This window comes from Cibotium barometz, chromosome 54, assembly GCF_041138505.1.
Source record: "Cibotium barometz isolate CiBa-2024 chromosome 54, ASM4113850v1, whole genome shotgun sequence".
NCBI lineage: Eukaryota > Viridiplantae > Streptophyta > Polypodiopsida > Cyatheales > Cibotiaceae > Cibotium > Cibotium barometz.
In genome coordinates this window covers 24,918,359-24,943,750 of record NC_141099.1, presented here as the reverse complement: position 1 = coordinate 24,943,750, position 25,392 = coordinate 24,918,359, and the positions used below count along the sequence as shown (strand labels likewise).

Sequence of the window (25,392 nt, the reverse complement as noted above, 5' to 3'; positions counted from 1 at the left end):
TCTCTCTCTCTACTCAATGAATAGATGCTAGCAGTAGGTTATGACTTTTGTGTGTGTTGTATTTGTAATTCTATGACACTCTTCTTTCTATCTTTGGAAAACCCTAGCACATAGACGCAAGTGTTCTAGAGTTGGAACTTTGTATCATAGCCTAGGTAACCTGCATTTTTTTTTTCTTTTTTGGCACCCGTGTGCGTTGAGTGCTTGGATAGAGTAGACCACTTAGATTCCAAGAGTGCACAAGTTCGGTTTGGGAAAGTGAATTCTCCTCATTGCCCTTGGGTTAATTCAGGTATAATATGCTTCCCTACCCCACCAAACCCTTACCTCATCGTGCAAGGCTGAAATCCCTCACCCGGCCCTTGATTACTTAATATTTGTCATGGATTCACAACTCGCTGATTTGATTCTCAGCATGAAGGCATCTATGGACACGCATGTAGCTAAAATGGAGGCTATATTTTGCGCGTCTCGACGGGATAGAGTCGGCACCTCGAGCTACCCCACTCACCTCGAGCAGGTTGAGTGATTTGTGGATGGTTTGAAACCATCTTTGCGTGGAGATGTTCGTGCACATTGGCCCCGTAATCTTTCAAATGTGGTTTGTCTTTCCATGACCCACGAGATGCGGGAGAGTTCCAAGTCTTGGACTCAACAACATGGGCAACAAAAAGGCAAGGACGAGGGTAGCCGGTCCAAGGCCAAGGAAATAAAGACAAGGCAAGTGGGGGGGTCTCAGTGACTTGCCTCACCCGTGAAGAGCGTCGCGTCAAGATGGTTGCCGTGGATAGTCCTTTCATTGTGACTCCATTGAGCACATTGTGAAGGATTGTCCAAGGACCTTGGAGGAGTGATTCAAGGAGGAGGCTTCTTTAGAACCGATGGATGAGTGTGAAGGAGGAGGTTTCTTTAGAATCGGAGGATGAGTGTGAAGGAGATGAATGTTTGCGCGTCTCAGCTTTTTTCATTTCTCGGGTCGAGCACACCCCTAGGGTGCTTCATTGCATCAGGCCATAGGTACGAATAGAGGAAGTGTCATGTGCAAGATATGCACTGGCCGAGCCCAGATCTAATCTTGAGGAGAGCAACCAAATAAAGATTGATTAGAAGTTAGAACCATAGATTTGGAGCATTGATTGCTGTTTTGGCAAAGGGGTTTGACTAGTGGTGGACATGGATGCTGTCGGCTAGCACACAGAAGAGGAGTAGGTCTTGTCGGTTGCAACGTGTGAATTATCTTGTCTAGGAGCTGGCCGACCAGTGGTCTGCCAGTTCACTTGGTCACCACAAGGCCTATAAATAGCATTATTGCTCAATGTATTGACTCATTCAGCCCTTGTTTGGCTGGGTCATAGAACTAGGCATAGATTAGGTATTTTCACCTTTTCATTGAAGGCAGCTATGTACCTTTTTGTACTATATGATATACTAAAAACTTAGCTATCTCTCTCTCTCCTCTCTCTCTTTTGTTTGCGTTTTTGCATCAACATGTTCCCATATGGTGTTTAGGGCTGAAAGACGGTTCCCAGAGCTTCCGCATGTAACATTGGTATCAGAGCATCAGGCTCAGAAGGCTAGACACTGATTCAGTCCTAGATGAAGGTGCGCAAGTCCTGTACAACGTACAGGAAAGTGCACAAGTACGAGGCCCAAGGCAAGGAACACAAGACATGGAAGAATTCCTAGGAGGTTGGTCGGTGGTGCTCCGCAAAGCCCAAGGGGATGGCAGTCCTGTGAGTCAAGTGCCACTTGAGGCACACTAGGAAAGGCTTTTAGGCAATGGTTCCAAGGGAGGTTGATCCTCCAAGGGGTGGAGTGAGTGCCAGACTAATTTCTCAGGAAAGAAGACCAAAGATAGTGTTCAGGGACAGGGTAGGAACGGAATGGGGACTGGATGGAACAGGTGCATAGATCTTCATCAAAGTTAGAGTGGATTTGGAGACCGAGCGCGGTGCTCAGTGAAAAGGTTGCCAGAGTAGGAAGGATGAGAGAGGGACTCCGAGAATAGAATGGGATGATGACAGTCATCCAAGAACATAGTCACAGGAAACGGCCGTTTTAGCCCCTAGAAATGCATTTCTCCGTTTCAGGACCCCATCCGTTTCTATGGCCGTCTCTTGTTTCCCAAGTGATGTTGTCACAGGAAATGGCCGTTTCCACTCCTAAAAACTCGTTTCCCCGTTTCCATTCCTCTAAACGTTTCCGTTCCCGTTTCTCGTTTTTGGTGACTATGTCCAAGAAACATATTGGAATCCTGTCATCAAGTTTAGCTGAGGGCGATGTCATGTGCAAGACATGCATTGGCCGAGCCCAGATCTAATCCCGATGAGAGCAACCAGATAAAGATTGATTAGAACCATAGATTTGGAGCATTGATTGCTATTTTGGCAAAGGGGTTTGACTAGTGGTGGACATGGATGCTCTCAGTGAGCACACATAAGAGGAGTAGGTCCTGTTGGCTGCAGCATGTGAATTATCTTGTCTAGTCACTTGGTCACCACAAGGCCTATAAATAGCATTATTGCTCAACGTATTGACTCATTCAGCCCTTGTTTGGCTGGGTCATAGAACTAGGCATAGCTTAGGTATTTTGACCTTTTCATTGAAGGCAGCCAAGGGCTGCAAATCTGATGTACCTTTTTGTACTATATGATATACTGAATATTTAGCTCTCTCTCTCTCTCTCTCTCTCTCTCTCTCCTCTCTCTCTTCTGTTTGCGTTTTTGCATCAACATGTTCCCAGATGATGTTTAGGGCTGAATGAAGGTTCCCAAAGCTTCCGCATGTAACAAGAAGTTTTCAGCTAGGTCTCTAAGGGAGAGTCCTCATAGTTGCCGTTTGCACTCAGTGGAGAATCTTTGACTTTAATGGTAGTCGGTTCAGTTTTTGGGGTGGTTCAAGAGGACTCTTCTGTTGGGGTAAAGGCGTTATGCCCACCCTTATAGTGTGTACAAGCCCATACGTTATAGTACATAGTACACTTAGTACTTTTAATGTACTAAGTGCACTATGTGTACTAGTGCAATATACATGTGTGATAGGGGAGTCACACACTCATATCATGAGTTGACTTATCCCCACAACTCTCTCTCTCTCTCTCTCCCTTGTTCTCTCTGTGTATGTCTCCCACATGAATTAACCTAACCCTAATTCTTCCTTCTCCCACACAACTGGTATCAAAGCCATTCTGCTGGTCGTACCCTGTGCTGGTCGTACCCTGTGACTGCTATCAGCTGGCTTAAGCAGTGCTGCTCTCCCAGGCGCAGGTGGAGAAGAAGGCGAATGCAGGGGTGTCAGCGCTGGGCAGCATACGTCCATACAGCAGCAAGCGTTGGTCGCTAATCGTGTAGCGAGCCACTGAAGTGAGCGAAGAAGAAGCGTTGGGCGAAGGCGTTGGCGAACAAGCGCTGAATCCAAGAAGCGTGTAGCGTTGGGTGTAGACTGGCGCTAGGCGAAGCAGGCAAACACAAGCGAAGGCAGCGTGGCGATTTGGTCGACGGCTGGCTACGTGAGCGAGTACGTGTAGCGCTGGACCCGACGGAGCAAGAGTACCTGCAACTAATGCGAGCGCTGCTGTCTCGTAGACTTTGCCACCTTCACATCGGCGTCGAAGGTGCCAAGCATGGAGTCATAAGCGCCCAGCTCAACAGCAGTAGCGGCCTCGTGTGAACGCCATGGTTAAGCAGTACCGGAAGTCTACTACCGAAGAGGGTGTGGATGTCTCTAGTGAAACCCTAATTTCTGTGTAACCCGGCCCTGGTGTTTTCAATTCCCTCAATATGCAGCATCGTACAATTGCAGCAGCAACTGCATAAGCATCAGCACCAAATTCATCAACCCGCCTGCAAATCAGAGAAAAATCAGAAAATTACAAGGTATTCTGCTTCAAATTTTTTTTTGGGGATTTGCAATTGAGCAAGTACAGTAATCAATTGAGTAGGTACAGGTGCCCAATTGCTCAATTTTTGAGCAAAATTGGCAAAATTGGGTGACATTGGTCACAATCAGGATCAATTTGCAGGAAATTGGTCACAATCAGGATCAATTTGCAGGAAATTGGATGTCGAAATTTGGGGCTTTTGATGTAATTGTGCAATTAAGCACTCATACATGCTGTATGATGTGAGAAATCGCACATTTGGGCAAATTTTGCAGCAAATTGCAGTGCGAATCAAGGGGCTTTTGTGCCGATTGTATTGATTTGCAAAATTTGCAGCAAATTGCAGTGCAAATCAAGGGGCTTTTGTGCCGATTTGGTTGATTTGCATGTAGGCAATCGCATTTGATGCTGTGGATAATGTGTTGATGCCTTACAAGCACTCAATGTGCCTATAAATCAAGGGGCTTTCATGTATTTGATGTATATGTGGCCAAGGGGAAGCATCGTGAACACTCTGGATGCCTTCATGTGCGTCAATGTACCATGTATGATCAGAAATTGATCTTAAATCAAGTTTGTATGCTTGTTGAGCTTGGCAAAGCAGCAGGCAAGACATTTATGCCTTGAATCCTCAAAAAATCAGCTTGCAGTCAAGGGGCTTTTGCCCAATTTCTGTTCGGGACTGTTGTATGCAGTGTACGGGACTGTAAAAGTCCGATTTTCACTCATTTGGACAGCCAGGAGAGCATTTATTGCTACTGTACCTGCTGGTGCAGATTTGGCACAGCTTTGTGCAAGTTTTGGCATGGCTGTACACTGTTTTGAGTGACCAAAAGGTTCAATTTCAGCTGCTGTACTTGCCGGTACAGGTTTGGTACATCATTGGTGAGCACTTGGTACTGCTGTACAGTACTTTGGAAGGGCAACAGAGTACATTTAAGGTGCTGTCCAAAATCTGCAGCAACCAGATTTTGGTGATTTCATCACATAAAGTGGGAGAAAAGTTGCATTCTTGCTTCCGCAGTGGGAGATAAAGCTTGGGAGAAAAACTGTGAGCACTTTGTGTGCTTTTGGTGCAGTGTTTGCACATTTTTGCAGGGAGTCAGGCATTGACAGGTTGCATATTGCTATGGCAACCACAGGTGAGAGCTCTTCATTGCTTCACATCAAGAAGCTTGAAGGCTCGCATAATTATGATATTTGGCAAACCCAGTGCTACAATGTGTTGCTCCAGAAAAAGCAGCACAAGCCTATCAAAGAAAGGGGTGTAATGTCCGCTTCTCTTACTGCTGAAGAGTGGGAAGATATGGATGAGCTGGCAAGATCTACTATCATGTTGTCTGTGTCAGACTCATTACTTTTCAGCATTCGTGAAGAGAAGACAGCTTGGGGAATGTGGCAGAGATTGCAGGACTTGTATGCCCAACAAAGTGCCTCAAGCAAAGTGTATTGGTTGAAGAAACTCATAGGTCTTCAGATGAAGGAAGGGGCGTCTATGACAGCCCATCTCAATGAGTTTAATGGTATTGTCAGCCAAGTTATAAATCAAAAGTTGGCAATGTCAAAGCCACTTTTCTCTTATGCACTTTGCCAGAGAGTTGGGACACATTCAAGACAGCCACTAGCAATTCGCATGCTATGCTGTCATATGCAGATATTGAGGGTGCTCTTCTTCAAGAAGAGATGAACAGGAAAAACAACTCTGTTGGAAAGTCCAATGCAATGAATGCACGTGGGAGATCCCAGCAAAGGGGAAAAAGCCAAGAACAGGGAAGGAGCAAGTCTCGCTCCAAAAAGGATTTGGAATGCCATTATTGTGGCAAGAAGGGACACATTAAAAAGCAATGCTACAAATGGAAAAATGATCAAAAGGAAAAGGGAAAAGGCAAAGACAAAGAGAAAGATGAAGCCAAAGATGTAAAGCCACAGGGCAAAAGTGGAGTCAAGATTGAAGAAATCAATGTGTCACATGCAGGTGGCAGTGAGGATGAGGTCCTATTTACGTCTTCACTTGATGCCCATTCACTTCTTACAGGTGGTCATGGTATGCACTCATGGATCATTGATTCAGGTGCCTCCTTTCATGTCACAGGTTGCAGAGACTTGTTTGTCAGGTATACTGCTGGCAATGAAGGAGTGGTTTATTTGGGTGATAACCATGCATGCAAGATTCTTGGCAGAGGTGATGTGAGGCTTGTGTTTTCAGATGGCTCACAGCTTATGCTCCATGATGTCAGGCATGTGCCTGAGATCAAGAAGAACCTGCTTTCTACTGGACAGCTTGATGATGCTGATTATGTTACCACATTTGGTCGTGGAAAGTGGAAGATTAGTAAGGGCTCACTGGTTGTTGCCAGAGGCTCTAAGGTGGACACTCTTTATTTCATGTATGCAGGTGTTTGTCACCATGCTAATGTAAATGCAATCGAGCTGCCGAAAATCTCTGTGGCATAGCCGGTTGGGACACATGAGTGTCAAAGGAATGGAGCAATTGTCTCGTTTGGGTTACTTGCCTTCTCTAAAGTTTTCAAGTTTTCAGTTTTGTGAGCATTGTATATATGGTAGGCAACTACAGTGCCCCCACAAGAAAGCTCTTGGACAGAAAGATGCTCAGTTAGAGCTTGTGCATACAGATGTATGTGAGATGCCTCAGCTTTCTTTGGGAGGGGCAAAATATTTTGTGTCTTTTATTGATGATGCCACACGCAAGGTGTGGGTTTATCCTCTTCGTCTGAAGAGTGATACGTTCTCAGTGTTTCAGAAGTTTGTTGCTCTTGTTGAGAATCAAACTGGCAAAACACTGAAGGCTTTGCGTTCCGACAATGAGGGAGAGTATATGTCCAAACAGTTTCAGGACTTTTGTGATGCTAAAGGCATCAAGAGGGAGCTCTCTACCCCTTATGATCCTCCACAAAACGGGACAGCAGAGAGGATGAACAGGACCATTCAAGAGAAGGTCCGTTCTATGTTGTCACATGCTGCGTTACCTCATGGTTTTTGGGCTGAAGCTGTTATGACAGCCGTTCACCTTATAAACAGGTCACCTAACACGAGGCTTGGTGGGAAAGTGCCAGAAGAAGTATGGACAGGGAAGCCTCCGTCATACAAGCACTTGAGAGTGTTTGGTTGCGTTGCGTACGTGCACATACGCAGGGAAATGCGCACCAAACTTGATCCTAAGTCTCACAAATGCATATTCCTAGGATATGGTGACAAAGGTGAAATGGGGTATAGACTTTGGGATCCAGTGAATAGAAAGATTATACGCAGCAATGATGTCATTTTTGATGAAACATGCATGTATAAGGAGCCTGCAAGGCAACAGGAGCCTGGCAGAGTCATCTTTGATGATGATGGACATCATGGACAACAACCAAGGGCTGTAAATCAGCCATTACAGCAACAAAACCAGCCCTTAAATGGTGCTGAAAATGGTCCAAATGGACAGCCAGAGATGGCAGAAGATATCCCTATGGATATCCCACAGTTAGAGGAGATATCGGGCATGATCTTTCAACCTTATGGCATGGAACAGGAGCCACCAATAGGTGATATGCAGGCTGGACAGCAACCTGCAAATGATGATCATTGGGTACGGAGGTCCACAAGACACTCTAGACCCCCTGACAGGTTTGTTCCAGGGGTTGACTACTTGATGCTCACTGACTGTGGGGAGCCCTCATGTTATAAGGAGGCTTTACAGAGGGCAGACAAGGCTCTTTGGGAGCGTGCTATGAAGTCAGAGATGGATTCTCTGCACAAAAATGGAACATGGAAGTTGGTGCATTTGCCTACAGGCAAGAAGGTTTTGCCATGCAAGTGGGTTTACAGGCTCAAAGTTGCACCAGATGCAAAGCCAAGATACAAAGCCAGGTTAGTGGCTAAGGGCTTCAAGCAGGAATATGGTGTGGACTTTGAGGAGATCTTCTCTCCAGTGGTCAAAATGACCACACTTAGAGCTGTGTTAGCTTTGGTTGCGCATGATGATCTGGACTTGATTCAGATGGATGTGAAGACTGCTTTTCTTCACGGTGATCTCCATGAGGAGATATATATGCAACAGCCAGAGGGTTATGCAGTAAGTGGAAAGGAGAAGCTTGTATGCAAGCTGAAAAAGAGTCTTTATGGGCTCAAACAGTTACCTAGGGAATGGTATCATAAATTTGATACATTCATGAAATCCCAGAAATTCAGGAGAAGTGACATAGATCACTGCTTATACACCAAGAAAGCTTTGGATGGCAGTCTATTGATCCTCATCTTGTATGTTGATGATATGTTGATTGCCGGGAAATCTCGTAAGGAGATGGATACCTTGAAGTAGAGGCTGCATCAAACCTTTGATATGAAGGATTTGGGTGATGCAAATCACATTTTGGGTATGCGGATACTTCGGGACAGAAATCAGCATGTGTTGTATTTGTCTCAGAAGGAATATATTGGCAAAGTTTTGCAGAGGTTCAATATGGACGGGGGGGAAGAAGACTAGTACTCCTTTGCCTCCATATGTGAAACTCAGTGCTATGGACAGCCCACAGTCAGATAGTGGCAGGGCTGATATGGCCAAGATTCCGTATGCTTCAGCTTGTGGTAGTCTCATGTATGCCATGGTTGCTACTAGGCCGGACATTGCATTTGCAGTGGGAGTGGTTTCTAGATACATGGCCAACCCTGGCAAGAAGCATTGGGAAGCAGTGAAAGGTGTCATGAGATACCTGAAGGGCACACAGGATATGTGCATTTGCTTTGGCAAACAGGATGCATTAGTGCATGGTTACATGGATTCGGATTATGCCGGTCATCCAGATAACCGAAAGTCTACTACCGGTTGTGTGTTTACATTCACAGGAGGTGCTGTGTCATGGATATCCAGGATGCAGAAGTGCACTGTCTTATCTACTACAGAGGCCGAGTATATTGCAGCCACAAAGGCTTGCAAGGAGGCATTATGGCTATCTCGGTTAGTGGTTGATTTGGGTTATACAGGGGATATTCCATTGTTGCATTGTGACAGTCAGAGTGCCATCCAGTTGGCAAAGAACCCTGTCTTTCATGCAAAGACGAAGCATGTGGATGTGAAGTATCACTTCATCAGAGAGGTGATAGAGAACAAGCAAATTCAGCTTGTTAAGATTCATACGGATGACAACCCGGCTGATCTGTTGACAAAGAGTTTGCCTCCGGAGCGGTTTGCTCATTGCAGACACTTCATTGGCATTGGATGAGGCCAGTTTCAGCCTTGATATGGCCTTGTATATTATCATGTACATGCTGATTTTTCTTTTCCTTCATTTAAGGGCACTTTGCCTTTAAGTGGGAGGTTGTTGGGGTAAAGGCGTTATGCCCACCCTTATAGTGTGTACAAGCCCATACGTTATAGTACATAGTACACTTAGTACTTTTAATGTACTAAGTGCACTATGTGTACTAGTGCAATATACATGTGTGATAGGGGAGTCACACACTCATATCATGAGTTGACTTATCCCCACAACTCTCTCTCTCTCTCTCTCCCTTGTTCTCTCTGTGTATGTCTCCCACATGAATTAACCTAACCCTAATTCTTCCTTCTCCCACACATCTTCTTCCCTGCCATTTGCATTGGGTGGAGTATCTTCAATGTCTGATGTCATGGAGGCACCATAGGAGGACATGCCATTAGATTTGTCTTCGTCTCGTGGGAGGATTGTTGCAGGCGCGGAAGCCTTGCTGTACTGATCCACAGCCCTAAGCTTGATTAAGGACAAGATGCTGATTAACACATGATCAAGACAGAGGAGAGAGAAGAAGAGAGAGAGTTTGGTGTCATGGTTTTCTTGTATTTTTATATTGTACAAAAAGGTGGCTTAAATGCTTGTACATGCTTTAGGCCTTGGTGGTCAGCCCCAAGGGGGTGACCCTTGGCCCCTTCTACATATCTCCTAGTGATGACTAATGATGAATGACGTGCTGAAAATGACTTGATTAAATGATTGATGACTGAATGCCATATATATATATGTTTGGGATGCAATCAGCCAGCCACCAGGAGCTGTCGGCTTGCTGTGGTAATGAACCCTGAGAAAATACTAATTAAATGCTGTGCTTTTGTCCACTGGTCCTGCCACACCTGCTGCCCACTCCATAGTACCTGGCTGCCTGCTGTACAAGGCCTGCTGCCAGCCGATAGGCTCTTATGCTCTCCCATGATGATGCTGCTAGTGTTGATGATGAAGATGATGATACTGATGCTGATTTTGATGATCTGGTGATGATGTTGCTATTGATGATGCTATAGATGGTACTGCTAATGATGTTCTACTGATGCTTAACCAGGGATTAAGACTGTTCATGCACAGGATTAGCCATGGCATGGACGTGCACGTGACATTCCCTTCTGCTAAACTTGATGACAAGATGGATACTCTCTCATCCTTCCTCCTTGGACTGTGACTAACTTTGACCTTCTATTGAACTGACTTTGACTTTGACTAATCTTTTTTTTTTTTTTGGGTCTGAACACCTGCACTCTTGATCTCTACATCCAAGTCTTGCTGAAGAATTGAGCATCTGTTCATCTGTTGTCTCCATGCCTGCTTTCCCTTACCCTTAACACAGCGGTGGGTGTCAAATCCCCCAGGGGCGACAGGCTCTTATGCTCTCTCATGATGATGTTGCTAGTGTTGATGATGATGATGATGAAGATGCTGATATTGATGCTGATTTTGATGATCTGATGATGATGCTGCTACTGATGATGCTATAGATGGTATTGCTAATGATGTTCTATTGATGCTTAACCAAGGATTAAGATTGCTCATGCACTGGATTAGCCATGGCACGGGCTTGCACGTGACATTCCCTTTTGCTAAACTTGATGACGGGGTGGATACTCTGTCATCCTTCCTCCTTGGACTGCTACTAACTTTGACCTTCTATTGAATTGACTTTGACTGATCTTTTTTTTTTTTTTTTTTTTTGGGGTCTGAACACCTTCACTCTTGATCTCTACATCCAAATCTTGTTGAAGAATTAAGCATTTGTTCAACTGCTGTCTCCATGCGTGCTTTCCCTTACCCTTAACATAGCGGTGGGTGTCAAATCCCCAAGGGTCGACAGGCTCTTATGCTCTCCCATGATGATCCTGCTAGTGTTGCTGATGATGATGTTGCTATTGATGATGCTATAGATGGTATTGTTAATGATGTTCTACTGATGCTTAACCAAGAATTAAGACTGTTCATGCATAGGATTAGCCATGGCACGGGCGTACACATGACATTCCCTTCTGCTAAACTAAATGACAGGGTGGATACTCTGTCATCCTTCCTCCTTGGACTGCTACTAACTTTGACCTTCTACTGAATTGACTTTGACTTTGATTGATCTTTTTTTTTGTCTGAACACCTTCACTCTTGATCTCTACATCCAAGCCTTGCTGAAGAATTGAGCTTCTGTTCGACTGTTGTCTCCATGCTTGCTTTCCCTTACCCTTAACATAGCGGTGGGTGTCAAATCCCCAAGGGTCTCCTCGAAGAGCAGTCCTAGGACATGACCCGAAACTTGCAAAACAAAGCCATAATCGTGAAGGGGGTGCGGGCCTAACTCACCACCCAACCATGAAAACCATGGGCAAAGCCCACAAGTCTTGGCTGTCCCCATTGAGCCACAAGCTAAGCTAACGAGCTAGACGTACCAACCAGTCTCTACTCAATGACGTCCCATATGGCCGCGGAGCTACCCTCGCGGACCTCGAGACTGTTGTTGGCCTTGGTTGCATGAAGTAGGTGCATGCCTGCACTAGATCCAGGCTCTTGACTCGCAAGGACTTCCGAGACTCTGACTAACTGATTGACCTTGGCCACCCTTTTATAGGCTCTTGGCCGGTCACCGGTCGTCCACACTTGGGCGCTTGCCCGTCAGTCCATCCTTAGCCCAGCTTGCCAATCAGCTTGCCTAGCTCCAAGCTATCCCAAGCCTCGAAGCTAGTCTTGTGTACGTGCTGCACACGGTAGATATACTCTGTGCATATGACATACTCCCCTTCCTCTAAGAGCTCACTCTTGAGCTTAGTAAAAACTCAGGGTAATCCCTCTAAAGGGTAGTCAATGTCTCCCATGTAGCGTCCTCCTCCACACGATCCTTCCACTTGATCTTGTATTCCGTGAGTAGCGTATGCCGCAATCATCTTTTACGAAATCCAAGAATCTTTTCTAGTTCGTGTGGCACAAATGTCATATCCTCGACATCTGTGATTTCTTGAGGAGTAACTAACTCGTCTATTCCACTCAGTACTTCCTTAAGTCTATTGACATGAAATACGGGATGAACTTTCACATGAGAAGGAAAGTCCAATTTATATGCAATTGAACCAATCCGGCGTTTAACCCGAAATGGTCCACAATATCTAGGGGATAATTTCGGAGATCGACTTGTCCGTAAAGTCTGGTTTCGGAACTCGCAAATACACCATCGTTCCTTCAGAGAACTCTCTTGGTGAACGATATCTATTAGAATTAAATCTGTCTCTGGCTTGAATGCTTCTAATAGATTCCTTCGCAACTTGTAACATTTCTTGCATGTCTTGCAAAAAAGTACGCACTGCATCATGCTGAAGTCTTGAAAATCCCACGGTAACAAGTAATCTAGGTTGAAATTTGCACACAAGCATAAAAGGATTAAAATTGGTATTAGTATGCTTAGTACTGTTGTATGCAAATTCTAACATAAGAAGATAATCCTCCCATGAACTCTGTCTTTTGGAGACATGCACGAAGCATGTCCTCCAAAGTTTGATTCACCCTTTTAGTCTAGCCATCAAATTGAGGACGATCTCAGGAACTTAGATTCAAAGTTGTTTCCAACTTCTCAAAAACAAGTCTCCAAAAGTCACTTTCCTATCACTGACAATGTTCTGCGGTAAACCGTACAGTCTAAACAATTGCTTGATAAACTACCTTGCTAATTGCGTAGCTGTAACAGTCTTCCGTATAGGTAAAAATCTAGCCATCTTTGTTAAGCGGTCCACCATAATCTAATAGAATCGTGGCCTTGACGTGTTCTTGGTAATCCGGTAATAAAATCCATGGAAATACTTTCCCACTCATTACTTGGGATTTGCAAAGGATGCAACATCCTAGCCTGTCTAAGGCGTTCAACTTTATTTGCTTGATAAATTTGACACTTCAGGACATAATTTTCGACATACCCTTTCATCTTTGGCCAATAGAAAGTGTGTCTCACTAAAGCTAATGTCCTGTGTACCCCGGGATGTCCAGCAGAAGGGGCGTCGTGACACTTCTTAAGAATCTTGGGTCTAATGTCCGGGACATGCAGTACACAAATTTTGTCATTACAGAATAGTAAACCATTCCAAATCATCCACTGGCCTCCCGTAGCCTGAATGGTAGGCTGCTCAGTCACTAAGTCTTGGTTAATCAATGAGCTCCCGTCCTGGATCTTCTGCCTATATGGACCAAAATAACTATCAGTCCTGCAAAGCCCTCTTAATGACTGAAATAAGTTAGTGGAAATCTAGGTGAACGACAAAGTATTCACCTCTCTTATCCGACTAAGCGCATCTACTACACTATTCATGGACTCCTTGCGATAGCGTATTTCAAAATCAAAATCTTACATTAACTTTGTCCATCTAGCTTTTCATCCTCTCAAATCATCTGCATCACACACATACTTGATTGACGGGTGATTAGTTAATACCACAAACTTGGAGCCATATAAATAATGCCTCCAAACCTTGAGAGCGTAAATGAGGCCAACGAGATTGAGTGTCATCCAGCTTTCGACTCTCGAAACCAACAGGTCTACCATCTTAGAATAGAGCAGCCTTGATCGCATAGTCACTTGCGTCAGTCTCAAGGACACAAGGCCGACTTGGATTAGGTAGTGCTAAGGTAGAGGCTTCCTTGACTTTATCTTTTAAAAGTCTGAAGGCCATATCCAAATCATTATTCCAAGCGATAGGCTGATTTCACTTACATCCACGACCTTTCAACACGTCGGTCATCGGTAGTGTGAGCTGAGAGTACTCCCGCACAGAGTTCCGAAGGAAAACAACAAAACTGAGAAAAGAACGAAGTTGTCTCACCATCTGCGGTATCGGCCAAGACAAAACCTTCTGGACTCGGTCATAGTCAATACTCAATCCGTCTCGTGTGATCTTGTGTCCCAAGTAAATGATTTCTGTCATAAAAAACTCACATTTACTAAATTTAGCATACAGTCGGTTCTGTCTTAAAATAGTCTGACACGATCCTTGAGAGTTCGATTGTAGACTAAAATATCGTCCAAGAACACCACCACGAACTTCCCCAAATGTTCACGAAAAAATTCGTTCATCATTTGCTAGAAAGTGGCTGGAGCATTGGTCAACCCAAAAGGTAATACGAGAAACTCGTAATGGCCATACCTAGTCCAAAAGGCGGTTCTTTCGATGTGCCTTTCATGAATACGTATCTGGTGGTAGCCCGTACGTAATTCGTGTTTGGGAACGGGCTCCATCTCCGATTCTTGGGTTGACATCTCGAAGTGGGAAAGTGAGAGAAAAGCCTGGCTGCAAGCAAGAGACGGTGCAAGAGAACTCCAGGAGAAGTGTTGCGCTGTAAACTAGAAGCCAATGCTGGGTGTTTTTTATAAGCCCACAAAAGCTTTTTGAAAAAAAAAAAACAAGCTGGATGGCTTTTGTGAAAGCCACGCATTAGCGTTTAAAAGCCACGCGTTTTAAAAAAAAGCTACGCTGCATACGCTTCGTTTGTTTTTGTTTATTTGGCCATGTAAAAAATAATAAAAAATGTAAGGTTCTAAAAAAAAATGGAAAGCAGCGGGAGGGCTTAAAAAAAAAACGTAGGCTTAAAAAAGCGATGTATTCGACTGCCCACCACCTGTAAACAGCAGGCACCCATCACCTGCGAACTACAGCGAAGAAGGGAAATCTCGACTGTTCGCCACCTGCCGACAAGCTCTCTCTCTCTCTCTCTCGTTGGTTCATAGCCAATGATCTCTCTTGCTTCTCTCCTTGCCAAAAACAAACTCTCTTCTCTTGCTGTCCTAATCGACCCTTTTCATGACCACAACCCAACTCGGGTTCCAACGATGCAAACAAGAAATCATATGTTGAATTCTGAAAAAAACAGCAGTACACATGAAAAAACAGCAGTCATCTCGAACTCTTATCTCTTTCTTCTCTACCTACCAACTTGCACGCTCTCCGAGGCTCGCTCTGATACCACTGTCAAATCCCCAAGGGTCTCCTCGAAGAGTAGTCCTGGAACATGACCCGAAACCTGCAAGACAGCCATAAATCGTGAAGGGGGTGCAGGCTTGATTCACCACCCAACCATGATAGCCGTGGGCTTTGGCCCACAAGTCCTGGCTGTCCCGGCCACGAGCTGAGCTACCTAGCTAGACATACCAACCTGTCTCTACTCCATGACGTCCCATACCGCCACGGAGCTACCCTCGCGGGCCTCGAGGTTGCTGCCGGCCTCGGCTACATGAAGCATGTGCACGTCTGCACTAGATTCAGGCTCCTGACCGCAGAGCTCTCGTAAGGTCTCGCAAGACTCTGACTAACTGATTGACCTTGGCCACCCTTTTATAGGCTCTTGGTAGCCGGTCACCGGTCGTCCACACTTGGGCGCCCGCCCGTCAGTCCATCCTTAGCCCCGCTCATCAATAAGCCTGGCTAGCTCCAAGCTACCCCAAGCCTCGAAACTAGTCTTGTGTGCGTGCTGCACACGGTAGATATACTCTGTGCACGTGACAGTGGGTCATGTGCCGGGACTGATCATGCCCGTTGCTAGGCCTTTGGAACTGATTTGAGAGCTTAATGATGTACTGGTTCTGCGTACGTACCCTTAGGGAATGCTTCCTCTGGCTTCGCCTGTTGTAGACCACTCCATCTGCTACCCTGCTGCATCCTTTGTGCTGGAGCTGTGCACCTTCCTTGGGACAATGCTTTGTGGACTGAGCTTGAATGCTGTGATACAAATGTTACATGCACTGAGGTTGATCGTGGTGACACACAACAGGGCCTTCTTTATACCTTTATGTGGTGAGAATCTTTAGCATCCAATTCACAGAGTAGAGAGAGAGAAGAGAAAAAGAGTGAAGTAGACGACATAGTATTGGGTCCCAATTACCCATTGAAAGTCCACCAACCCACCCCCCCCCCCCCCCCCCCGCGCCCCCCCTTGCAAGCAGGAGTATTTGCTTATATTATTCTTTGGAGAATGCTGTACGATGCTTGAGAAAACAAGTGATACGACTGCCCAATGCAAGAACAAGGAAGACTGTACGTCGGCTGAGTATCCACCAATCCGAGGCACTGCAGAAGACCCTTCGAGCCACTTATGCAAGTCCAGATAGCTGTAGGACTGCACATATGCTGACTGAATGCTGTAGGACTGCACATATGCTGGCTGAATGCTGAAGAGTTGCTCCAATGATTGCTTGGAATGAATAGGATGAACACTAGATTTGCGTGTCAAGGCCATACAAAAACTGCCCTTTCTTGTCCGAATCAGATAAGTCTAATTGCAAACATAAAGTCGAAATTCTATTGACAAACTGAAGGACAGGTTGCGTGTTCTGACGCGCTCCCTTGAACTCGTCTTCGAGTCGCTCAAGGTAGTGGGGCAGTAGAAACCGCTGCTTAAGGTCGCGGACAAACTCGTCCCACACATAAGCTGCCATACCTAATCTGGTGTGGAAATGAGCCCACTGAGTCCACCAAGGAATGGCCTCACCTTCCAAGTACCAATTGGCTAAGATCACTTTGTCAGTATCTGTCTTTCTAACTGCGGCAAAGTAAGCTTCAAACTGATGCAACCATGAATAGAGAGTTGTGGGGTCGAGTTTACCATTATACTTACTGAAGTTCATTTTCTCGGGAAAATGATTCGAGGACGCCGTTGGTGTCAATCTGGCGTCCAAAGCTGCAAGGTAACGCTCATGTTCCATGCATCGCATGGCTTCGTCATCACGTTGTCGGATCTCCAATGCACGCATCTGCAACTCAAGCAAAGAGCTCGGCTGCGGTCATGACCCCGCGAGAGGGTCCCTGTGTCAAGGATCTGGAATCTGGGATACGGAAGGAGAGGGAGGAGGAGATGGAAAACGCGACGTTGGAGAACGGGTACGCTCTTCCAGAGCCTAGATCTGCGCCTTTTGCTCTTCCAACTTGGTCGTCTGGTCTGCGATTGCTTGCATCATCCGTTGGAACATCTCTGTAACACTCAAGCCTAGTGCCCTCGCTGGGCTGCCCGGTGCACTCTGGTCCCAAGGTTCTTGGTCTCTCTCGTCGTCGAAGCACGCCATAGTATGAAAACGCACTTCCTTTCCGGAGCACAATCTGACCATCCACTATGTGTGTGGGAGACTTCAAGAGGCTTCTGGAGGTTGAAAACTAACCGTCCTTTGAGGGACAAGAGTCACTCCGAAAGGGGTAGTCCACCGGCGTCTAAAAACCAACCACACGAGCGGCAATTACTGTCCACAACTGAAATAAACAACATTAAATGCTGAATAAAATCAATAAAATGCTACGCATCTTTTCCTTGATGGCTGGGCACTAGGCGCCTGGCTTTCTAACAGGCCTGGGCGTTGTATATTTGCTGTTTGGAGACTGGGCAGCCTGTATGGGCTGCCCCATACTTGCCCTACAGCCATAAAGAGGCTGGACAACCCGAAGAAAAATCTTATGGAACATTCCATGGAGAGCTGAGTACTTCTCGGAAGCACTGGCCACCGTCTGGGCTGTCTGACCTTTCTATACAAGAACTTAATTTGCACAAATATACTCAATTGCATGTTAAACAATTCAGGATAAAAGCTGTACAAAGAGTTATTTTAGCGGTGCATGATCGTGTAGAAGAAGAGATAAGACGGGCAGGAGATTTTGCAAGGGAAGCCGAAGAGTGTAGGTGTCACCAAGATGAACAATACCAAAGGGAAGTGCAAGCCCACCAAGCTGCTGTCGACAAATTTGAGAGGTGCACAATTGAGGTGGATGAATGGGTGGAATCTAGGAGAGGTGGGTACAGCCAGGGCCTTCTTGGCCCTCATGGGGATGGTTTTACACTGTCCCCATGCCCACACAAGTACTTGGGGTAGCCCTATGGGCTGGCCCCTTTCCTATATGCAAACCCTAACTTGTCTACACAATGATCTGGCATCCAGTACCATACCAGATACACAGAATCACTGACATCGTTCCTGAGGGAGACTCACAGCGCGGACTGGCACTGTTTCATGTGCAGGACAGTGCACACCTAACCTTGGACTCATGTGCAGGACAATGCACACCTGACCTCGGACGTGTGGGATGGAACCTTGGTTGACTCGTCTCGGACTGGGCTCACATGGGACCAGTTTACCATGTGCACCTTCTGTATACAGATATGTCTACGTGGCATCCAAGTGCGGGATGCACGTGACACATATTGTCTAAACCACTGGATCCTGAGGATCACGTGACACCCTAAAAGAGGGGAGACAATGAAATCCCGCTGAAATGTTGCTCTTTGAACCTGAAACTCAAACTGCCGAGCTTTATGAGAAATGTGTGTACGTAGACCAGGGGTAAACCCGTCCACATCTAAATGGTAAGGCTCAAGGTATAGCTCATCTTGTTTGCCAACTGCGGAGAGATGGCATCCTCAAGACTGCCCATGTCAAAGAGGATAATGAACTACATAGGCACGAATGAGAGCATGTTTGTCCCTCAGCCTCACTCTCTTGCTTATCATCAAATATCACTGGTGGCACCGAATTCAAAGCGGACAATAGCTGAACAGCATTAGCGGTTGATGGCGGAGGTGTTGATGGTGATGCTACGGTTGCTACTATGGAAGTGGGTGCCTTAGTAGACTTGTCAGCCTGAAACTTAGTGCGATCTTGCTTCCCGTGTCCCAGAGTGTGACAGAAGAAACAACGGTTCTCCGTCCTGTACTGTGTGTGTCTGTTCATCCGGCTGGAGATAACCTCTAGTAATGCCCTCCTTAGCTTTTTCCTCGGGAGTCTTCTTGGGCGTAGAATCCTTCTTATTGCTTGATTGATCCTGAGAGTGTTTCTTTTGGTCCTTTTGGTCTTTGCTATTCTGAGTCCCCTTACCCTGGGTAGATGACTGCTGTTGGGTAGATGACTGCTGGGTATATGATTGCTGTTGAGGCCTAAGAGTAGACTGTACCTGCTTGGGCTTATCATCGTTCAGCATTAGTTCCTGATTCTAAGTGAGGGTCAGTGTCCGTTCATAAGTGTGAGGCTCAAAATTCCTAACTGGGTACCTAATGTTAGTGTCTAAACCTTGAATAAATTGCTTTAGCTTATCTTCTTCCGATATGCCCAACTGCTGGGCCATTGTAATAACCTTGTTGGAATAGGTCAAAACAAGGGAACCACCTTGGGTGAGTTTGTAAAACTTGTCCTCAAGATTGGTCATGTATTGTGGTGGAAGAAAACGGGCTTTGAGGTCGGCCACGAAGGTAGTCCGATCACATTGGAATTGGCCTGTGATGGGGTCTGTGTGAAGTTGTGACCAATGCTGCCACCAAGTAATAGCTTTCCCAGTGAGTTGGGGTGCTGCCACATGGACTTTATCTTGTGGACCTGTAATTTTAGCTAAAGGAAAATCTGCGTCAAATTGATGAATAAACTGAGTAACAGTAGCATGATCACACTTACCATCATACTTACTAAAATTTGGAGAGGGTCGTATGATGGTGGTGGTAGGGGCGGTGGAGGACGAGGTATTTGGAGCCGTCTTGGGGAGGGATGCTAGAATTTGTGCCATCGTTTGCTGATGCTATATTTGCATAGCTTCCCAGTTGAGTCTTTGCTGAAACTCTCGGTCGGCGGCTTCTCGACGGCGTTGGTCTTCCTCATATTTGTGTGTGGCTTCTTTATCTCATTGTTCCTCCGCACGTTTCTGTTCTTCTCTATTTTTTTGTTCTTTTGCTTTTCTTCTTACTTCTTTATGTCTTTCGTTGTCTTTTCGTCTTTGTTCCTCCATACTGAAGAACATATGTGCCAGATCTGAGATGCCTTCTTTGGGCTTCTTTTTTTCTGCGGCAAGGTGCATCTTCAGAGAATTTATTTGCTCCATCATTATTCCTAGGAGCACTTTTGTGCTTGGCGGAAATGTACTTTTTGTTGGTGTGTCGCATTGGAAGCTTTGTGCCTCCATAACTTCCTGTTGGCTTTCTTCTTGATGCGATTTCTCTCCTGGCATGGTGGAGGCCTGGTTGTTTTTTCTAGACCGCAGTATTACCATCCACCAGATGCTCACTTCTTTAGGTAGCCAAGTTGGGTCACCAACCCGAGGCTCTGATATCAATGTTACATGCACGGAAGCCTTGCTCTACTGATCCACAGCCCTAAGCTTGATTAAGAACAAGATGCTAATTAACACATGATTAAGACAGAGGGAGAAGAAGAGAGAAAGATTGGTGTCAGTGTTTTCCTGTATTTTTATATGGTACAAAAAGGTGGCTTAAATGCTTGTACATGCTTTAGGCCTTGGTCAGCCCTAAGGGGGTGACCCGTGGCCCCTTCTACATATCTTCTACTGACGACCAATGATGAATGACTTGCTGAAAATGACTTGATTAAATGATTGATGATTGAATGCCTTATACAGTTGGCCAGCCACGAGGAGCTGTTGGTCTGCTATGGACATGAACCCTTCGAAAATACTAATTAAATGCTGCGCTTTTGTCTGCTGGACTGCTGCCCACCCATAGTACCTGGCTGCCTGCTGCCAGCCGACAGGCTCTTATGCTCTCCCATGCTGCTGCTGCTAGTGTTGATGATGATGATGATGATGAAGATGCTGACACTGATGCTGATTATGATGATCTGATGATGATGCTGCTACTGATGGTACTGCTAATGATGTCCTACTGATGCTTAACCGGGGATTAAGATTGTTCATGCACATGATTAGCCATGGCACGGGTGTGAACGTGACAAGGATAGGCTAGTTGGTGTACCTTCACAGTACACAGATTTCTTGGAGATTGTAGCGAGCGACAACGATCAGGGTTTTGACTTCAATGTATCAATGAATGTATTACTTAGAGTACGTTCCACAAGACATGGCTGGTTTAGACATACTTGTGCCAAGCAACCGAGCAGTATTGATGGATACAGATTTGGTGCAACGCTTCTGAGGAGTATTGTTCTTGGTTCTTTCTTCCTTCAGGGTGCATTGGAGCTGGTGCAAGCAGTTCTTGTTCTCCATTTGAGCCAATGCATTAGTGGTTGGAGTTTGGATAGCGGAGTTTTGCTTGGCCATTCTCTAGAGTGTTCTTGTCGTGGGCTACCGGAGGATACTCAGTGGTTGATGGATGGTTGGAGAGATGGAAAGTGCTCGATCCGGTGGAAGTTTGTCATCTGTAGGTCTTTGTACTGTTGCAGTGAGGATGGAATGTGAGCCTTCGCCATTTGGATGCAAAGTGGTCTCGTAGTGTTCATGATCTTGGGTATCTTGGATGAGCTTTGCTTGGGTCTTTTCCTTTTATGGAAGGGCACTTTATATGGACACCGTGCAACTGAGGACAATAGCAATGCATGTAGGGGAGAATGTGACACACCTATGAGTATGCAGGACACAGCCAGATATCAGACAACAGCTGACAAATAGAGTCAGATAGCGTAGTCGACACGTGGCAGTGATGTGGCCTTGATGACGTGGTAGTTAGGTACATGTCGCCAATAGCAATACTACTGGCCGACATATATATATGTGGGTAGGCAAATCGTTATATTCATATGCTTTCCTCAGTGTTGGACTTCACAGAGCGTTTCTTTGTAGGTGAAGTGCTAGCCAGGAGTGTCCATAGTAGGTCATAGGGCTGTGATTTGATGTCTTCATTCTTAGCCACATCTTGTACGTGAATTTTAGTTGTATTACTTCTTTTTTGTACATAATACAGAGTAGTAGATGCCAGTGTTCTACGCTAGGCTATTGGATGCCCGATTTATCTATGCAATAGTCTTACCATAGATATCATTTGCTGTTTCCCTGTTGTGTAAATCAACGCACAACCCTTGCACTTCAACATTGGATATGAGTGAAGAAAATATTTAGGTACCTCCAGGGCACTCAAGACACTTGAATTGTTGTATGTTAGAGGAGGCGATATTCACTTGTATGGATATAGTGAATCAAATTTGGCTGGCCACTGGTGTCTTTGCTACAAGACGCTCCACAAATGGAAATTGTTTTTTGTTGGGCACTTCACATGTTTCTTGGCTTAGCAAGAAACAATCAATTGTGGCGGCATCCTCTCGTGAAGCCAAATACATACCAATCTTTACAGCCATGGTAGAATACATATGGTTGAGGAGGTATTAGCAGACATTGAGCATAGACAGTGATGCAGTACCAATCGTCATACATAGTTAGAGTGCTATTCCCATTGCAAAATAATGATGTGAGAATCATTGGTAAACCGTGAGAGTGGGGTCATTGAGTGACTGAGAGGATTAGGGCTTGCAAAGGGTTAGTGTGAGTGCATGCTCCTGAAAGGATAATCAATGTTTGAGTCAAAAAGGCCTATAAAAACGAGCAGTCATAACCAAAGGGCAATGGAAGGTGTTGCAGACTGTTGAGCATTGTTGGACACTCGCAAAAATCAGTAGCAACTCAGCACAGAGCAGGTGGGACAGGTTTGGAGGTGGTTTGGGCAGCCTTGAAGCAGCTAGATGTATCCTTGTCCAGGCGTTCCGGGGATCGCCAGGCGAAACAGCCCTTTGGGGGCAAAAACAGGGGAAATCCCCGTATCTTAGGGCCTCTGAGCAGCCGACCAGCACTCCATTCCCCATCATTCTTCATGATCTTCCACTCCAGCCCCCTAGAACAAAAGTACAAGCCCTTAAGTGCCCTTCAGGAACCCAGAGCAGCAGCAAAAGAGGTCACCTCTTCAGGAAGCCCTCACAAACGCAAGTGTTGGAATTGAAGGAGAAGGTGCAACAATTTTTTCAGGTTCCTGGTCTATGTGCAGAGAGCACCGTGAGGAAGATGGAATTTTCAGCCAGCTTTGGCTTTTAGTTTCTTCATTCTCATCTCAGTTTCTTTGTGTGTGTGTACAATGTACAGCACAAAAAGTGTCGGTGAAGGGGGGGCAGCCCTGCTTTACCCTGATAAAGCTCCTTACTTCCATAGGAGACTCTAGTCACCTGTTGGAGTTTTGACAGAATGAGACTTAAAGTTGAGGCTTTTAAAACAATGAGGCTGTTCCAGAAGTTTGAACTAAAATAGAATTAATTCTAAGAAAACCCCAGCTTCAAAAGAATGAGATAGAATTAATCACCTGTCACCCTGACACACTAGACCTAGGTGCTTGGGGTGATACACACAAGAACTATAGAGCACGTTAAGTTGAGGTGCTTAACTCAACTCAGAACTTGACATTGCCTCCTACACCTACTACAACAGTGGGCTAGCCAGGCACATATCTCAATTATTATAGACCATATTCAAACGAATCACAAAAACAGTAGCCAGGCAACATATGTCAATCATAGACCATAATAATCTAGCACTATCCAACACACGTCAGGTGTAAAGAATTAGTTTGGAATGGTCTGGAAACATAGCACAAGGGGTTGGAGTAATATGCTTTCTGAATGCAACTTACCTGGCTAGTTTTACAGGTACAAGGAGCAGCGTTGGGATGCAAAGAGGCTTCTTGGGTCTGGTGGCATGCCATCATCTCACGCAGCAACGGTTATGGGACTTGCTTCTGCAGTAGGCCTGAAAGATGGTCTTGGAGGCTCTCTCTTTGCGATTGCAGTTGTTCTAGCAAGTGTGGTATGATGTCTCATTCTTGTAGCAGTTGCTGTGTAGATGGACTTTTCATGTGGCATACCTTGACTGGTGGGCAAATGAACTCCTTGGTTCTGTTGGTTGTTTTTGATATGTGCAGGTGATGTATGATGCATCTGGTGTGAGGTTGCAAGCAGGCCGTCAGGCGGAGGTAGTTAATTCTTGGATATTTTTGAAGTGCCTATTGCAATCTATAACACAGTTTTACTTATCTTTGAGTTGGAGCCACAGTCAAGATTATGTGAAGGTTTTCCTTACCGAGAAACCAGCCTTGGAGACAAGTCCTTGCCTCCACAAGGCTCGAAGTTTGGCCTGAGTCCATGAAAAACCCTCAAACATCATCACTTACAAACATATGTTAGGGAGTCAGTAATAAAAGCAAGAGCCTGAGTCAACATCACCCAAGAGACATAGTGAGCAATTTATGCTTGGGTGCTATTGGGAAGTAGTGCTTGGCTTACTAAGAGTCTCTGTGTGTGTGTGTGTGTGTGTGTGTGTGTGTGTGTGTGTGTGTGTGTGTTTTATATAGACTAGTTTTCTTGATTCAAATCATACCTTCCCAAGTTTGTTTTAGTCATTGCTCTGTCAAATGAACTTTACATTGTTCAAAATTTGTACTTCTTTGTCCTTGTATTGTCTGCAAAACATTTTCTAGTATTTTCCTTGTTTGTGTTTATTTATTGTTAAATAAGTGCAATTCTTCCCTGAATTTGTAAGGTGGGATATATTCCAATCTTATAAAGGTATACAAGCTTGGATACAATAATAAAAGCAGTCATAAGTGACTTCACAGGGAAGCCCAATAATTAGAAGCCTATATTAGCCTAGTTATGTCCTTCAGGCACTAGAGCATTGTAGCACAGATACGTATGTAAAGCATGGGACACATAGTACCTTTTGCTGGGATAAGACTCCTTCAGATCTGATCAAAACATGTTGACTGTAGGTGCTGAATCAAATAGTGACAGATCTGCCTCCAGAGCATCCTTTGGCAGACTCAAGACCTCTTCGGGAGCTTCTTGGGCACACCCCTCTGCAGGTAAAGATTGGTTTGCCTTCCAATTGATGCTTTCAAGTGTGTGCTTGGCACATTTGTGTAGACACCATTAAGAAAGAATGGAATTTAGTTTGTTTGGATACCCAAAACTTCCTTTGTTTTTTAGGTGATTGCGGGTGGATTACTTGGCTGTTTAGTGGCTTTTCTGGTACACATAATTTCAAGAGAGGGTTGATATCAAAGAACATTGAATAGAAAATAATACGACGATTTTTTGCTCACAAAGAGAGCATTATGTAAATAATCTACATTGAATTATTCATTGCCTAGAAGAAGGGCAGTTTATTGATGTGTTTGTTCGGATCTATACCAACAACTTTGGTATGTTGAAAGACCAAATTGTAGCCTGAGTTGTAATATGAGATGTGATAACCCATCACTTGCAGCTAATCCTACTATCAATTTGTTTAAAAGATGTGCTTTTAGCTATTCCAATGCTAGAAAAAAAATCCAACTTTTAATGTAATTTTCATGGCTGATTCTGAGAAAAAATGTCAATTCTGCCTTTTAAGGATGGAATTTTGGGTACTTCAGTTTTACAATTAATTAGACCCTATATTTGCATGCTTAAAACTGGCTAAGCTGGGAGGCTTTCTTTCATTTGACTTAGTTCTAAAATATGCCATT

The 25,392-nt window shown here is 45.0% G+C and overlaps 1 protein-coding gene across 1 annotated transcript in view; it reads left to right on the top strand.

Moving 5' to 3' along the window:
• The window catches only part of LOC147607978 (uncharacterized), a 49,177-nt gene extending 23,999 nt beyond the window's left edge, over positions 1-25,178 (top strand). Inside the window, exons 2-5 of the mRNA XM_086789646.1 lie at positions 23,537-23,693; positions 23,809-23,859; positions 24,655-24,747; positions 24,872-25,178. Coding sequence (XP_086645772.1) covers positions 23,537-23,693; positions 23,809-23,859; positions 24,655-24,747; positions 24,872-24,940 — 370 coding nt within the window. The 3' untranslated portion in view covers positions 24,941-25,178. The remainder of the gene's footprint in view (positions 1-23,536; positions 23,694-23,808; positions 23,860-24,654; positions 24,748-24,871) is intronic.
• The last annotated feature ends 214 nt before the right edge of the window (positions 25,179-25,392 follow it).